This window comes from Babylonia areolata, chromosome 23 (assembly GCF_041734735.1).
Source record: "Babylonia areolata isolate BAREFJ2019XMU chromosome 23, ASM4173473v1, whole genome shotgun sequence".
Classification (NCBI taxonomy): domain Eukaryota; kingdom Metazoa; phylum Mollusca; class Gastropoda; order Neogastropoda; family Buccinidae; genus Babylonia; species Babylonia areolata.
This window is the reverse complement of record NC_134898.1, coordinates 31,997,436-32,014,935: the sequence shown is the minus strand read 5'-3', so window position 1 is coordinate 32,014,935 and position 17,500 is coordinate 31,997,436. Positions and strand designations below refer to the sequence as shown.

At 43.3% G+C, this 17,500-nt stretch overlaps 1 protein-coding gene across 2 annotated transcripts in view; it reads right to left on the bottom strand.

The window, feature by feature from the left end:
* LOC143297997 (arrestin domain-containing protein 3-like) overlaps positions 1–17,500 on the bottom strand; it is a 113,456-nt gene that overhangs the window by 45,802 nt on the left and 50,154 nt on the right. Inside the window, exon 2 of one of the 2 annotated variants that reach the window (XM_076610640.1) lies at positions 15,504–15,751. In XM_076610640.1, the coding sequence (XP_076466755.1) occupies positions 15,504–15,607 (104 nt within the window). In that variant the 5' untranslated portion in view covers positions 15,608–15,751. Of the gene's footprint in view, positions 1–15,503; positions 16,201–17,500 lie in introns of those variants that run through there. The other variant, XM_076610638.1, reaches the window with a different exon arrangement.

Sequence of the window (17,500 nt, the reverse complement as noted above, 5' to 3'; positions counted from 1 at the left end):
TAGCTGTTCTGTCTGTGTATTCCCGTGCACCAAACTACTAGCTGTTCTGTCTGTGCATTCCCGTGCACCAAACTAGTAGCTGTTCTGTCTGTGTATTCCCCGTGCACCAAACTAGTAGCTGTTCTGTCTGTGTATTCCCCTGCACCAAACTAGTAGCTGTTCTGTCTGTGTATTCCCCGTGCACCAAACTAGTAGCTGTTCTGTCTGTGTATTCCCCTGCACCAAACTAGTAGCTGTTCTGTCTGTGTATCCCCGTGCACCAAACTAGTAGCTGCTCTGTGTATTCCCGTGCACCAAACTAGTAGCTGCTCTGTCTGTGCATTCCCGTGCACCAAACTAGTAGCTGTTCTGTCTGTGCATCAGTTCCCGTGCACCAAACTAGTAGCTGTTCTGTCTGTGCATTCCCGTGCACCAGACTAGTAGCTGTTCTGTCTGTGTATTCCCGTGCACCAAACTAGTAGCTGTTCTGTCTGTGCATTCCCGTGCACCAAACTAGTAGCTGTTCTGTCTGTGCATTCCCGTGCACCAGACTAGTAGATGTTCTGTCTGTGCATCAGTTCCCGTGCACCAAACTAGTAGCTGTTCTGTCTGTGCATTCCCGTGCACCAGACTAGTAGATGTTCTGTCTGTGCATCAGTTCCCGTGCACCAGCCTAGTAGCTGTTCTGTCTGTGTATTCCCGTGCACCAAACTAGTAGATGTTCTGTCTGTTTAATCCCGTGCACCATAATAGTAGCTGTTCTGTCTATGCATTCCCGTGCACCAAACTAGTAGCTGTTCTATCTGTGCATTCCCGTGCACCAAACTTGTAGCTGTTCTGTCTGTGCATTCTCGTGCACCAAATTAGTAGAGGTTCTGTCTGTTTAATCCCGTGCACCATAATAGTAGCTGTTCTGTCTGTGCATTCCCGTGCACCAAACTAGTAGATGTTCTGTCTGTGTAATCCCGTGCACCATAATAGTAGCTGTTCTGTCTATGCATTCCCGTGCACCAAACTAGTAGCTGTTCTGTCTGTGTATTCCCGTGCACCAAACTAGTAGCTGTTCTGTCTGTGTATTCCCGTGCACCAAACTAGTAGATGTTCTGTCTGTGTAATCCCGTGCACCATAATAGTAGCTGTTCTGTCTATGCATTCCCGTGCACCAAACTAGTAGCTGTTCTGTCTGTGTATTCCCGTGCACCAAACTTGTAGCTGTTCTGTCTGTGCATTCTCGTGCACCAAATTAGTAGAGGTTCTGTCTGTTTAATCCCGTGCACCATAATAGTAGCTGTTCTGTCTATGCATTCCCGTGCACCAAACTAGTAGCTGTTCTGTCTGTGTATTCCCCTGCACCAAACTAGTAGCTGTTCTGTGTATTCCCGTGCACCAAACTAGTAGCTGTTCTGTCTGTGTATTCCCCTGCACCAAACTAGTAGCTGTTCTGTGTATTCCCGTGCACCAAACTAGTAGCTGTTCTGTCTGTGTATTCCCGTGCACCAAACTACTAGCTGTTCTGTCTGTGCATCCCCGTGCACCAGACTAGTGGCTGTTCTGTCTGTGCATCAGTTCCCGTGCACCAGACTAGTAGCTGTTCTGTCTGTGTATTCCCGTGCACCAAACTAGTAGCTTTTCTGTCTGTGCATTCCCGTGCACCAAACTAGTAGATGTTCTGTCTGTGCATTCCCCTGCACCAAACTAGTAGCTGTTCTGTCTGTGCATCCCCGTGCACCAAATTTGTAGCTGTTCTGTCTGTGCATTCCCGTGCACCAGACTAGTAGCTGTTCTGTCTGTGCATTCCCGTGCACCAGACTAGTTGATGTTCTGTCTGTGCATTCCCGTGCACCAGACTAGTGGATGTTCTGTCTGTGCATTCCCGTGCACCAGACTAGTTGATGTTCTGTCTGTGCTTTCCCGTGTAAATGTCAAATTCCCGTGTATGTAACCAAGTGTTCTGTCTCTGTATTCCCATGTTTCCAGCTAACTGTTCTGTCTGTGCATTGCCGTGAATCTAACTAGCTGTTCTATCTGCGCATTCCTATGTTTCTAACTAGCTGTTCTGTCTGTGTATTTCCGTGCGTCAAACTAGCTGTTCTGTCAGTGCATTTCCAATGTATCAAACTGGCTCTTCTGTCTGTACATTTCCGTGTATCAAACAAACTGTTCCGTCTGTATATTATTTCTGCTGCTCGGTATATTCCAGTGTATGTAGCAATATGATCTGTACACATTTCCCAACACACGTTCCAGTGCATCCAACTCGCTTAAGCTGGAGTCTGGTGAATGCACGTTTCGTCGACGATTATGGCAGCGCCCACCTCCCACCATAAAATATATTTTCGAATTCGACTCTAGATATTGGACACTTCTTTCCATATCCCCGATACATCCTGGATTTGATGAACAGACCGAACGGGATACTGGCATTCGGAAAAAAGGGGCCTTCTCTGGAAGATCCACCGAACTTTCTAGCAGAGAACCTCAGATGAAGGCACGGTTCATCTTTAGGCCTGTCACCAAAGGTGAGGAACAATGTTGGAATGGGTTTCTGAAGAGTGCTTTTATCGCCCCTGTGACAGATATGGAGAAAGTGTTGTCATGTAATACACAAACATGGAGAAAGTGTTGTCATGTATTAAACAAACATGGAGAAAGTGTTGTCATGTAATAAACAAACATGGAGAAAGTGTTGTCATGTATTAAACAAACATGGAGAAAGTGTTGTCATGTAATAAACAAGCATGGAGTAAATTGTGTCATGGAATAAACTCCTGGGGAATGATTTGGCTTTTGAACGTTTTAACCACCACTCACTGCACAAACGCGACGAATGTCGCCACAGAAAAAACGGTTTGATCGATTGTTGCTAGGAAATAATATCATTCACTCATTTGATAAACATGGGAGAAGTACATGTATGGTAAGATTGCTGGAACAGATTTCCTAGGAATGTTTTCTTCACCAGCATAACAAGTGTGGCCAAATTAAGGAAGCCACTATTGCTTGATGAACGTGAACTTAAGATTCGATTCACGCTGTCTCGAGTTCCACGCCATTTGACTTTTCTTCCTTTTTTTGTGGCAGCTGCTTGCTTCAGCAGCGTTCGTGGCTCAACGCTCGGCATACATCAGAGATTGACAAAAGCTTACAGTTGGACCAACAGCAAAGTGAGAGCTGTATGATCAATGGTTTCTCCATGCGGACTGCAATGGGAATTCATTTACAGCTTAGTCTTTTGTGAAGGACTATGACTCTCAAACAAGAAGGCAAGATTGCACTCGTTCTTACAGCTCCACTCTTAATCTAGGAGGCAAGATTGCACTCGCTCTAACTACTGCACTCTCAAACAAGAAGGCAGGATTGCACTCGCTCTAATTACTGCATTCTCAAACAAGGAGGCAATATTACACTCACTCGCTCTTACAGCTGCACTCTCGAACTACGAGGCAAGATTGTACTCGTTCTTACAGCTGCACTCTCGAACTACGAGGCAAGATTGCACTCGCTTTAACTGCTGCACTCTCAAACAAGGAGGCAAGATTGCACTCGCTCTAACTGCTGCACTCTCAAACAAGGCGGCAAGATTGCACTCGCTCTAACTACTGCACTCTCAAACAAGGAGGCAAGATTGTACTCGCTCTTACAGCTGCACTCTCAAACAAGGAGGCAATATTGTACTCGCTCTTACAGCTGCACTCTCAAACTAGGAGGCAAGATTGCACTCGCTCTTAGAGCTGCACTCTCGAACTACGAGGCAAGATTGCACTCGCTTTAACTGCTGCACTCTCAAACAAGGAGGCAAGACTGCACTCGCTCTTACAGCTGCACTCTCAAACAAGGAGGCAATACTGTACTCGCTCTTACAGCTGCACTCTCAAACTAGGGGGCAAGATTGCACTCGCTCTTTCTGCTGCAGTCTTGAGGGCGAGCTGACCGCTGGGGTAACCATCCTAACACCGACTGTGCATGTAACTTGGGCAAGACACTTTCCATATAGGCGGAGCAGCAGCTGCGTCCTCTGCAGTTCTGATGGTCATAGTCGGACACGACCATCACGCAAACATGGTTCTCCTCTCTTCCAACCGTAAGAAGAATGTGTGCATTGTGTGTGTTAGCTTGCCAAAATTATGCACATACAACGTGCGCTGTTACATGTGCTGCGCTACCTTTTCCTTTCATTAAAACTTTATTCAAGAGCGTGCTATTTCCAGCAAGCCGACATGGTGCACTCAGCATAAAGAACAAGCAAATTCTTTTTTATTTTATTTTCCTAAAGATCGGTATCCATGCCATAAAGATCAAAGGAAAGAACGAAATGATTTCGGAGGTTGGGAAAAGGGAGATATGTATATTTCCTACTCACCACATACAATAATTATTAATTATTATTACCATTGTAAAATAGATACTCATTGTATAGTACTCTTCCACTCACTATGTATATTCTTTAACTCACTGTAGCCGTACACCCGAGCGGTATATAAAGGGTACGGTACAAAAGAACTAACTACATGATGCATTGACAAGAATCTCCGCGCACAGGCAAGGAACATATAGACCCAGTCACAAAAGGGTTTTTCTATTGTTTTATTTCTACATTAGTTAATTAGAAGTTGAGAAGAAGAAGAAGAAGAAGAAAGTGGCGTCGCCGACAGGACATTGATCCGACAGGATATTGATCCTTGAAAATATACTTACGACAGGATATTGATTAACAATATAGATCCAAATTTATTCCCTTTAATGTTTCAATTCTTTTATCCAAATTAAATCCATCCCTAAACCACAGCCCTTTACCACCAAGTGTACTTTGTTACAACTTGTCGCTGTGAGCAAAGGATGTGGTAATTCTTTAACATGTCTGTTATAATAAATCACAGTCCCTCTCCAGCGTACGCTGTCACACAATTGGCGCTGTGAGCTAGGATCATACAGGGACAAGAGGTTGTACTAACTGTCACATAGGATAGTTTAACATGGGAGAAAAGAGAAGCCAGTGCAGCAGGTACACGGCTACATCACGATGTATATTCTTCCCCTCACGACATACAATAATTATCAATTATTATAATCGTTGTCACTTTAAGGACCAGAAACAAAAGTCTCGAATTCCAGTTTCAGTTTCAGTTTCAGTAGCTCAAGGAGGTGTCACTGCGTTCGGACAAATCCATATACGCTACACCACATCTGCCAAGCAGATGCCTGACCAGCAGCGTAACCCAACGCGCTTAGTCAGGCCTTGAGAAAAAAAAAAGATAAATAAATAAATAAATAGATAAGTAAATAAATAATAATTATGATATTTAAAAAAAAGGTAGTAGTAATGAAAAATAATAAAATAATAATAATAATAATAAATAAATAAATAAGAATTCCAACAAAGTGCAACGCCGCAGTCCCAGTGAACGGTCGCTCTTTATCTGACCTCTCACATCGAACAGCGTTGAATCAATACATGTCTGCTGAAGGTGATATCGATCAGTTTCCTTGTTTGTATGTTCTCCATAACCCGTGGTGCCCGGACATGTTTTGAAGCTGGAGAAGAACTGTTTGAAAGCAGATACATGATTAGACTCTGAGCACGAAAGTACACATACACACACATGCACAAACAAGTGCGCGCAGATGCGAGCCCCATGAGATAGATAGATAGACAGACACAGACAAACAGATAGAGAGAGAGAGAGAGAGAGAGAGAGAGAGAGACAGACAGACAGACAGACAGATAGACAGATAGACAGACAGGAAAGAAGATAGGTAGCTAGGTAGGTAGATAGATAAATAGATAGAGAGAACGGGGGCATGCACAGAGAGAGAGAGAGAGAGAGGGAGGGAGAGAGAGAGAAAGAGAGAGAAAGCGAAACACACACACACACACACACACACACACACACACATACACACACAGAAAGAAAAAGAGAGAGAGAAGGGGACAGAGACAGAGGCAGAGACAGAGTGGCAGACAGAAAGACAAAGAACCAGCAAATCAGAGAGAAATACAGACAGACAAGCAAGCAAACACACGTGCAGACAGACAGACGGACGGACGGCCACACGACTGATGACTCAATAAGTGAAGTGATCAATAACAGACGGACCTCAAGCTGTGGCAAAGCCACATAATGATTGACACACGGCTGGCCCCACAGCCACGGCAAAGCTGTAATACGATCACATCCCCCAACGCCCCTGCCACTCCGATGATCGATGTTAGCTTGTGCACTGTCGAACGCGCGCGCGCGTGCGCGCGCGCACACACACACACACACACACACACACACACACACACACACACACACACCATACACATGTTTGCTCGCATGCATGGATTACACGTTTACACACACACACACACACACACACACACACACACACACACGAATATCTACCTACGCAGCACACACACACACACACACACACGCAAACAAACAAACACACACACACACACACACACACACACACACACACACACACACACACACACACACATTTTGACATTTTGACACTTTGAAACTAACTAAAACTAAAATTCATTGCAGTCAGCCACAAACTGCATTTCATAGCTCTTTATCATTTTCATCGTTTGTGTCTTAAACGAAACAGCTGCAGATTTCAAGTACTCTGTTCCATGTTCTCAAGGCCTGACTAAGCGCGTTGGGTTACGCTGCTGGTCAGGCATCTGCTTGGCAGATGTGGTGTAGCGTATATGGATTTGTCCGAACGCAGTGACGCCTCCTTGAGCTACTGAAACTGAAACTGAAACTGTTCCATGGTGCGACCACGACACCGCTTTACAACTCCACTGTAAGGAATGGTCGAAAATGGACCCGCTAAAGTTTCTGCATAATATACTGCTAGTGCATATGAATACCTCTGTAACAGCTTCAGTTTGTCAACGAGGCGTCAATGCGCTCGGACAAATCCATGTACGCTGCACCTCATTTGCTATGGAAATACCTGACAGCAGAACCCAACACGCAAGTCAGGTCTTGAGTTCAAGGATATATTTATACACCTATCAGAGTGGATTTATTCTACATAAGTTTACCAGAGGCTAACACTTTTATTTTTGTTGCTGTGGAAACGTTTTCAGCGCACCAAGTGCGTTCTGCATTCGGGACCTAAGTTTATCGTCGCATGTAAATGACAAGACGCTCGGTTTGGTTTTCCAGTCAAACTTCGGAGAGAAAGTACAAGACCGGGATTCGAACACAAACCCTCACGGACACTATACTGGCAGATGAGCGTCTTAACCATCCTACCACCTTCCTCCTCAACATAATTATTATGTCCAGATGATTCTAGGCAAGTGCTTGGAAACGGGACTCTTTTGTGACTAGCGCCAATAAGCTGTTCGCGTGTTTGCTCACAGGGAAACGATGTGATTCGTATGGTGTCATCTCAGAAAAGTGGATGCCTCAAGCGTTCCTTTGGATCCGTCGGTTGTTTGACAGAACTACCTGTCTTACAAAGGATATAAGAAGGTCCCGAGTCATTGTGCAATGGCTCTGAAGAAGTTTCTAAGGCTTTGAGGGCCAGATTAGACGATGTAACATCCGAATCATGACATGACCACATGTAACAGTCGTCGCATGACACCAAGTCCTGTCAGCTACCATGCGGTGAAATGATGGTGTTCTACATGTGCGCGGCAAACCCTTGAGTCATTTTCAATTTTCATTGAGCTAGATTTTTGTAGCTGTTCTTCTGCTTGATTTGGAACTTTACTTGCAAATTCTGACTTGTCGAAGGATAGTAAAATGTATACATGGGAGCCATTCTGTTCATTATGTTGTGCTTAAGCACTGAAGATCAGGTTTTGATTGTCATGACACAAGTATATCAGATGTTCCGTTTCGTTTCAGTCAGCTGGACTGACTTCGTTCCCCGTCACATGTCAGATGGTCAAGTTCTGGTCTTTGATTAGCTCTTTTCATTAAAAGGTATCGTGAAAATTGTGACGGTTCCTTTCTGTGATATTGTTGCATGCGACGCACATAATTTGTCGCAATGATCGTTTTATCTTTGTTTGCTGCTGTTGTTGTTTTTATTTCCCCACCCCCCACGTGATCGACTGACACAAAATGTGACGTGCCGCATGCAACGGATTCATGAAACCGATGTGTCATGGTGTAATCAGGCCCTAAAGAATGACTATCAGCTTTGCATGCAACGGATTCATGAAACCGATGTGTCATGGTGTAATCAGGCCCTAAAGAATGACTATCAGCTTTGCATGCAACGGATTCATGAAACCGATGTGTCATGGTGTAATCAGGCCCTAAAGAATGACTATCAGCTTTTGACTATCAACTTCGAATTTCCCAACCACAGCCACCACAAGTGAAGAAACAAGCCAGAAACACAAACGAAAGAAATCGCGGACAAGATATCTAGATACCAATGCTTGCCAGACAGATCCCGACATTCTTTTGCTAACCGATGGGGATGGGTGTTGGAGGAGGAGCAGGAAGAGGGTGGTGGGCAGGGGTGGTTGGAGGGGAGCAGCGAACAGTTGAAGAAGACTCTGGGCCAGGTGGAAGCTATCACCCAGCCCCGCACCATTCGTGATTTTCAGGGTATCTAAGATAACAGGAAGCAGAAATAGGCTTCACTTTGATCTCCGTTAACTGAAGAGGTCAGTGATTAAATCGGGTGCCAAACAGATCAAACACGTGTTCCATATCTGACACTTTGAAAAAAAAAAAATATATATATATATAATAAGCGAGCCACGCCCATGAAATAGGTAGAAGATTCACATTAGACACCCCTTGATAAAACAGAACTATAACTAGCGAGTCACACCCACAGAATCGGTAAGAATATTTCAGCACTCGGAGAGAATGTCTTTCACAAAACACGCGTTGCAGTGAGACTACGCAATGTTACATTAACTCTCTCCATACGAACGGCGAAAGAGACGACGTTAACAGCGTTTCACCCCAGTTACCATCATCAAAATATTGCAAGCGGAAGGCTCTTATACTGAAGAGGTGAATATTGACAAAGAATACCACAATTCTGACGACGGAAGCTAGAGGAATGGGCTGAAGCGAGCAGAACCCAACATCTGACACTGCTTTGCCTGAGTGTATGATAGTCAGTCGTGTCCGACTATGACCATCAGAATCGTACAGGAGGTAACTGCTTGTCCGATTTCCGACTATTTGGACTAGAATTTGATCATAAAGGAGAGTGTCTTGCCCAATTTACACCCCCACTCTCTCATCTAAGAAGGTTTTAGGACAGTCGGCGTTGGGATGCCTGAGTACCTGATTTAAACCATCCTCCAGCTTCCGTTGACCTATGGATGCACACACCCCCACCCCACACCCCCATCCAATCCACCAGCTGGCCCAGTCTTCGCAGCAGGTTCCCTAGTATTGCACTGACACTGTCTGTCAAGGTGGGGTGTCCAAGTCTGGCGCCAGCAGACAGCGAACATTACGTTACAGTTTCAGTTTCAAGAGGGTGGCAGTGCTTGCGGACAGATCTACATTCACTACATTTGCTGCACACACACACACACACACACACACACACACACACACACACACACACACACAAAAAGAAAAAAAAAAGAAGAAGTTTCAGTTTCAGTTTCAGTAGCTCAAGGAGGCGTCACTGCGTTCGGACAAAACCATATACGCTACACCACATCTGCCAAGCAGATGCCTGACCAGCAGCGTAACCCAACGCGCTTAGCCAGGCCTTGAGAAAAAAAGTGGGGGGGGGATAAATAATAGATAAGCTTACATAAATAAATAAATAAATAAATAAATAATAATTATAATATAGAAGAAGAAAAAGAAGAAAAGCAGCATCAGAAGCCTGACCTTCCAATAAACCAAACGCGTTGATCAGGCCTTGAAAGCCTATCCTTGGTTTGTGTAAACCACTGGCATAAATTTGACATAGATTAATACGATATGAACAAAAGGCTGACAGTATGACCAACAGTTAAGTGTAAAACCACCCATCTGCTGGCGACTTGAAACACTGCAGCACCAGGGGTAGTAGTACCCAGACACCGGTGAAAAAAGAATGGGGAAAGCAAGCAAATCTTTGTTGTGGATCCACTGTACAAAATTTCGATAAAATTGGAGCACAGGTGGAGATTTTCCTCGCAATTGTTTTTTGCTGTTGTATTTTAACAATCACGGCCAGGCATTTCACATTCAGAAAGTATTGAAAAGCAAATCAAATCTGTCAGACAGCAATGACAGCTGACAGCTCGCAGGATGATGTGCAAATGCAATCTAATTTCAATGTACAGCTGTGACCATGCATTCTCCTTGTCGGTAAAGCTGACATATAAACATGGGTTGCATATGTGATGTATCAAAAGATTTCTTTTGGCTGTGAACCCCGTTCCCCCGTTATCGTAAATATAACTTGCATTACAATGTTTAATGATATCAAAAAATGGTCGCACTTCATGTTACCCACTAATATACGGCTCTTCACCAACACAGCTTCTTCTCAATCTTTTCCAACGATCGTGGGCTGCAACTTGACACCCACGTTCGTGGGAGTGGACTTTTACGTGCATGACCGTTTGTTGATGTAGACAGCCATATTCAGCTTTTTATTTATTATTATCTCTTTTTTTTTTGCGGGGGTGGGGGTGGGGGGTTGAGGAGGGGGGTTAGGGGGGCGGGGAATGCTGGGCATGTTCTTGTTAACATAACCTACCGAACACTGACATGGATTACGGGATCACTAACGTGCGAATCAGTTTGATCGTCTGCACGCGTATACAGACGATGGAGGCTATGGCGTTTGTGGGTCTGCCCATCTGTTGATCTGGGGGATGGGAGGGAACAAAGCTTCACTCCACACATGTACACAGGCGCAGTTTGCCGTCATGAATTGTTCCACTGACCGAGTTAATTCAAAGGGACTAAGTAATAATCTATACCCATCTTCTAGATGCTAGGTCAAGTGTATTTGAAATTTCCTCTTTTTTCTGTCTCTGTTTCTGTGTTTGTTTAATTTTCTTTCTGTTGCATTCTCTTTCTCATGCCTTATCTTCTCTGTATATATAGTTATGAGGAGCCGCGGAGACACTGGGGCATCTGTCTCCGGACTTGATACTGAGACCCTGTTATATATATAAGTTGCTTTTGTGCACATGATGTGTAAAATGCTGAAAATGCATTTCGATATATTTTGCTGTACTATGTATGATTATGTCATTATTTTCAGGTGTTCTTCTTTGACTAATTCTTCTTTGAAAAAAGGTGGCGGAATAGCTCAAGCCAGGGACATTTCGGGTTTGTTGCTGTGATGTCACTGTACTTGAAGCCCAGTTCTCTTCCAGTGTTTTCTATTTTATTCATGTTATTCTATTCTGTTCCGTTATATTTATTTATTCATTCATTCATTCGTTTATTTATTTATTTAGTAATTTATTTATTCATTTATTCAGTTTTTGAAAAAAAGTGGAGTTCTTCGTAAGTGGTTTTGTTTGTATTTTTCAACAATGTCCTGTGGTTTTCAATGTTGGTGCAATAAAATCTCTCTCTCTCTCGCGCTGTGTGTGTGTGTGTGTGTGTGTGTGTGTGTGTGTGTGTGTGTGTGTGTGTGTGTGTGTGTGTGTCTTTGCTTTGCCCTAGTGTATATATATATATATATATATATATATATATATATATATATATATATATATATCTGTATGCGGTAGGGTTTGGCTCGGCGCCACATCGAAGGAACTAAATTGAAGGACGATTTTTTAAAATTGAGAATTTTGACACCTGCCTCTTTCTTTTCCACTTCACTTAAAAGCGGGGCGAAGAAATAGGCATGGAGAGATGCAGAGAAGGAGGGGGTGTGAACAGGAAGAACGCTGACACTGAGAAGCAGCGGAAGAAGTAGGAGGAAGAGAAGGAAGTGCAAATAAAAACGAAGATCAAGAGGAACAGGAAGAAACCAAGAAGAAGAGGTAGAGGAGGAGGAGGAGAAGAAGAAGAAGAAGAAGAAGAAGAAGAAGAAGAAAGGGATGATGCTGTTACCGACGACGACGAAGAAGAAGAAGAAGAAGATGGTGGTGGTACATGGTGATAATGATGCTGATGCTGAAGAAAAGGACGAAGACGAAGACGACGAAGAAGAAGAAGAAGAAGAAGAAGAACAAGAAAAAGAACAAGAACAGTGAAAAAAAAACAAAAAAAAACCGGAGGACTTAGACAAGAATAAAAAGAAAAGAGGAAATGGAAAGGTTACGCTTTTGTGCCGAAGAACGTGTTCGACAAAAGACACGACATATGAATGTACCTTCATAACATCATTCACACAAGTAGCAACATGGAACGAGCAGCCCTTCAGAATCCGTCATGTGAACAGTTCAGAAAGCAAAAGGGCTTTGAATACACACCTCCTCTGTTCTGCCGACCATATTACTGACTGATGTGTTTCTTCTGTGTGTGTGTGTGTGTGTGTGTGTGTGTGTGTGTGTGTGTGTGTGTGTGTGTGTGTGTGCATGTGTGCGTGCGTGCGTGCGTGCGTGCGTGTGTGTGTGTGTGTGTGTGTGCTGAGAAACACACACGTACCAAAGTATTTAGCACTCAGAAAAGACTTGTAAAAAAGCACATTTCCTTGCACTTACGCTAATTCAGAACACACAGGAAAGATTAAAGACGCTACGTTTTAGACATTAGCGACAAGAGTCTGAAGCGGTGTATAACGGAAACTGAAAGGGAGATAATTCCATACGTAGAAATTCGGAAAGAAAATGAACGTTCAGTTTAAATATTAATGAACAAACCAAAAGCATCTGGCATTAAATCATTCATGAGACGGGAGGAATAGTTAAATTCACAGGTAGACTGGGAAGCAAAAGTGGACACGATTTGCAAAATAAACGACGTGAAGTTGAAATGGTTTCAAATTAAAATTTGTCATAGAATCCTGGTGACAAACACAATTCTAAAACACATGGATACAGTAAATAATGACTTATGTAACTTCTGAAGTAGAGAGAAGGGTACTGTAAATCATTAGCTGTATGACTGCTAGTATCCACGTTCTTTTTGGAAAAGATTACAAGGTATCATTATCGAAAAGTGTAAAAATTGTGCTGACCTAAATTCAGTTGAATGAAAATAAGCTTATATTATTTGGAACTGAAGAAAACAGTAGAACTTGTGACGTATTAGATCTTATCCTATTATTTGGGAAAGTCTTCATATACAGATACAGAATAAACGAACTCAGACCAAATATCCAAACGTTCTTGACAGAATTAAAGATTAGATACATAATTGAAAAACATGCATACTTACTGAATATGCAAAATCATGAATTTGTTATAAAATGGTTCCCATACATGAATTTAATAGAATAATGAACCAGACATGTCAAAATAGTTTGATATGCCATAGTTAAAAGAATGATCTTCTGTTTACCATATGTTACCTTCTGTTATTTACTCAGTTGAGGTGTGTTTTTTTACATTAGCTCGGCTTTTTTCGTGCTGTCTTGTGGTGATATCAGCTTGCATCTCGAATGTGCCTATTTAGATAACGGAAAAGTACAGTATAGACAACCAATGATCCATGTAATGATATCTCCTACTTGTTCATACAAAAAAGTCTGGTTAGTTTTGTCCTTTTTATCATTCTTTTCCTTCTTATTTTCGTGTGTTCGGTTTTGTTTTAGTCTGTCTGTTTGTCTGTCTGTCATTGTCTGTCTTTCATATGCTTCATCTTCTTCTTCTTCTGCGTTCGTGAGCTTCAACTGACTCCCACGTTCACTCGTATATACGCAAGTGGGCTTTTTACGTGTATGACCGTTTTTACCCCGCCATGTAGGCAGCCATACTCCGCTTTCCGGGGTGTGCATGCTGGGTATGTTCTTGTTTCCATAACCCACCGAACGCTGACATGGATTACAGGATCTTTAACGTGAGTATTTGATCTTAGGGGGTTCAGGCACTGGCAGGTCTGCACATATGTTGACCTGGGAGATCGTAAAAATTTCCACCCTTTACCCACCAGGCGCCGTCACCGTGATTCGAACCCGGGACCCTCAGATTGACAGTCCAACGCTTTAACCATTCGGCTATGGCGCCCGTCAGTCTTTCATATGCTGCCGTTGTGCTTATTTGTTTCTATCTGTCGTTCGTGCAGTTTATAATAATGAAGGAAAGAGCGCAAAATACGCACCATGTATATATCGTATGTCTTTCTTCTACGTATGTCCTGTGTCTTGTTACACTTATTCTTTTTCTTATTTATCCATTTTTAGCGTGCTGTTTTGTATTTGTATTGTTTATATTGTTTAGTATTAAGTTTTGTCAATTGTAACAATAATGAATGAATAAAAAATATCTCGCGAAAAAAGAATAAAAAGTTCACCAAAAATGTTATGTATTCACTAGTAGAATACAGATGTGTCCGCTGAAGATTCTTGGGGCGCATGGCATCGGAAAGGTTTGTATGTGCAGTATGAAAGACAGCTGCTGATGACAAAACATGCAGTTTTGAATCTGATCCTAGACTTTACAGGAAACCAGTGCAGCCTGACGATGGGAAGCCGTGGTGTGTTGTTATATGGGCAGGATTACATGAACGATCTCAGCAGCGGTAAGTTTGCTTCGCATTAGGAAATTTTCCAACTCCACAGATCTTAGACTAAGCAAATATAGTGCCGTAATCGTATTGTTCATGCAACCCAGCAGTGGCGTGCATTAACATTCTGCAACTTCTGGAGTCTGTTCAACAAATATTGCGGGCAGCCTTTAAGAAGAGATCCACAATAAACAACCACCTACAGGCAGAACGAATGCAGATATCAAGTGTTTCAAGTTGCTTTCTGAGAAAAACAGCAACGAAAACAGCTGATAATGATACAAATCTATGGCTGCTTTTCCGCGGCAAAACGAGAGTGTCTCCAAGTATTTCGCAATTTTGCAATATTTACGAATGTTCAATTTGAATGATAAAAAAGTAAAATATAAAATCTGTGCACATCTACAACACATATCATAAAGTCATAGTGTGAGACTCGTGCAAAACGGGCTGTATTTTTTTCATTTTTAATTGAAAGATTTATACTCCTTCTTCCCCCCAAAAAAAACGAGCCGATGGTGTGCCTGTAAATGTGACAACATCAAATCAGATTTGTTTTGTGTGTTCATCATCACACACATCCTTACTAAAACTGTCCGATTCATTGAATACTGATGACATGTAGCCGGCAGTGAACAAGGATAACCCGGCATATTCTACAGATTAATGTGCGCGTGCTTTGAAAGAAAGAGAATGCTCAGTGTGCAAGATATAATACAACACACACACACACACACACACACACATGCAAGCATGCAACACACACACACACACATACACCGGTACACACACACACCACAAATTTATTCAAGCATTGCAATACACACACACACACATGCACACACAAACCACAAATTCATTCAAGCATTGCAACACACACACACACACACACACACACACACACACACACGAAGAGAGAGAGAAAAAGAGTGTTTTCAACACAAAGTCACTGACCTGAAAAAAACCTGGTGTTGCGTTTCCTCAGCACTTTCCTTTTCCACAAGGCGGCCCCCCTCCTCCCCTTCATCCCCGCTATGGCTGGCAGCACACTGCGCCATTCGCCAGGGGCTCGTTCCTCTCTCTTTCTCTCTTTCTTTTCTTCTTCTGCCCTCCACACCACCTTTATTTCTTGTTGATTTCACTGCCGCGTAGATCTTGTCAGTGACTGAATCTTTCAAAACGCCTACCAGCACAGTCCACACCTGCAAACACCACAAACATGGTTTGTTTTCGTTCTAACCCATACTGCTGGTAGCACGATGAATTCATTCATGTTTGTCACTGAAAGCACACACAAACTACGCTTCTTTTTCTGTCTGTTACCGCGAAAAACATCCACAGCTTACGAAACGTGTTGATCGTCTGCTAGCTGGTTCATGATGATCGAAAACATTGTCGTTCACGTACGTGTCGAAAGTGTCTTTTGAGTGAACAGGTCCCAAAAATCCATAGCAGACGACGCCGGCGTTGAAAACAAGACAACGCTCAGAAGTTCTTTTCAGTTCGGCCCCGATGACTGAATAGGTCCTTCACCAGCAGCTTCTGTTCGAAAGATAACTCCCAGCTGCGGTTGCAGTCACACGTAGGTTTGGAGGAAGAAAGAAAAGGAAGGAGGAGAGGGAGGAGGAGGAGGAGGATATTTTTCTGTTTTTTTCCTAAGCGAGGCGCGAGCTCGTTTTGATTGCTTGTTGACGGGGTGACTTCCGGAAGTTGCAGTTCGCGGCAATCTGCTGCTGCACGCGCTTTTGTTTCATTCGGTTTTAGTGACCTCCGATGTCTCTTTTTCTTGTTGGTCGGTCTGTTGAATTGTGTTTTGTTTTGTTGTGTTAGATTATGTTACGTCGTGGCGTAGTGTAGTGTAGTGTAGTGTAGTGTAGCCGGCGCAGTGTAGTGCAGTTCAGTAACCAGGACGAATGGGCACTTGTCAGCCTGGAAAGAAGATGGCAGAATGGTTAAGACGCTCATCTGCGGCCAATGCAGTGTCCGTGAGGGTCTGGGTTCGAATCCCGCTCTCGCCCTTTCTCCCAAGTTCGACTGGAAAAATAAAACTGAGCGTCTTAAGTGTTATTCGGATGAGATGATAAACCGAGGTCCCGTAGGCAGCCGGCACGCATTTGGCTGCGCTGAAAAGTACCCGGCACGGCAACAAAAAGATTGTCCTTTGGTAAACGTCTGTAGAAGAAATCCACTCTGATAGGTACATAAATACGATATAGGCATGCACACAAGGCAAGACTAAGCGCTGTTGCTGGTCAGTCATCTGCTTTGCACGGAAGATGTGGTGTCGGGAGCCGGCGTATGTGGATCTGTCCGAACGCAGTGACGCGGCTCCCTTGAGAAACTGAAACTGATTGGGCACCGGCTGAAATGTTTTGTTGTAGTGTCACGTGTTACGTTGCATTGCGTTGCGCTGTTTTTGTGCTGTATTGTATTGTATTGATTTAGTTCGTTCTGTTCAGCTGGACAAAACTCTCTCTGTGAAATCTCGGCTGCAGTCTCCGTGAACATTGTTTGCGCGTCTTCGAGTTCACGTGTGTGTGTGTGTGTGTGTGTGTGTGTGTGTGTGTGTGTGTGTGTGTGTGTGTGTGTGTGTGTGTGTGTGTGTGTGTGTGTGTGTGTGTCTGTGTGTGTGTGTGTGTGTGTGTGTGTGTGTCACGTGTGTGTGGTTGGGAGGTTGTCCGTGGTAAACTTGAACCAATTCATTTTCTTGGGAATTACCGGCTTTGTCTGACAATACCAAAATTGGATAATGCACGGAGGAAAAAAAAAATCAGTTTCAAATCATACGACTGATAGCATGTAAGATAGAATTACCCTTGTTTCCGCGGCCGCACACAACTTTTGGTTCGATAAGGGCACTCATTTCTGACTTGATGGTGAGCAAAGATATGATTTGGATCGTTGTGTACTCAGTGGTGCTGGCAACCAACCAGTTCCACCCCCAGCCGCAC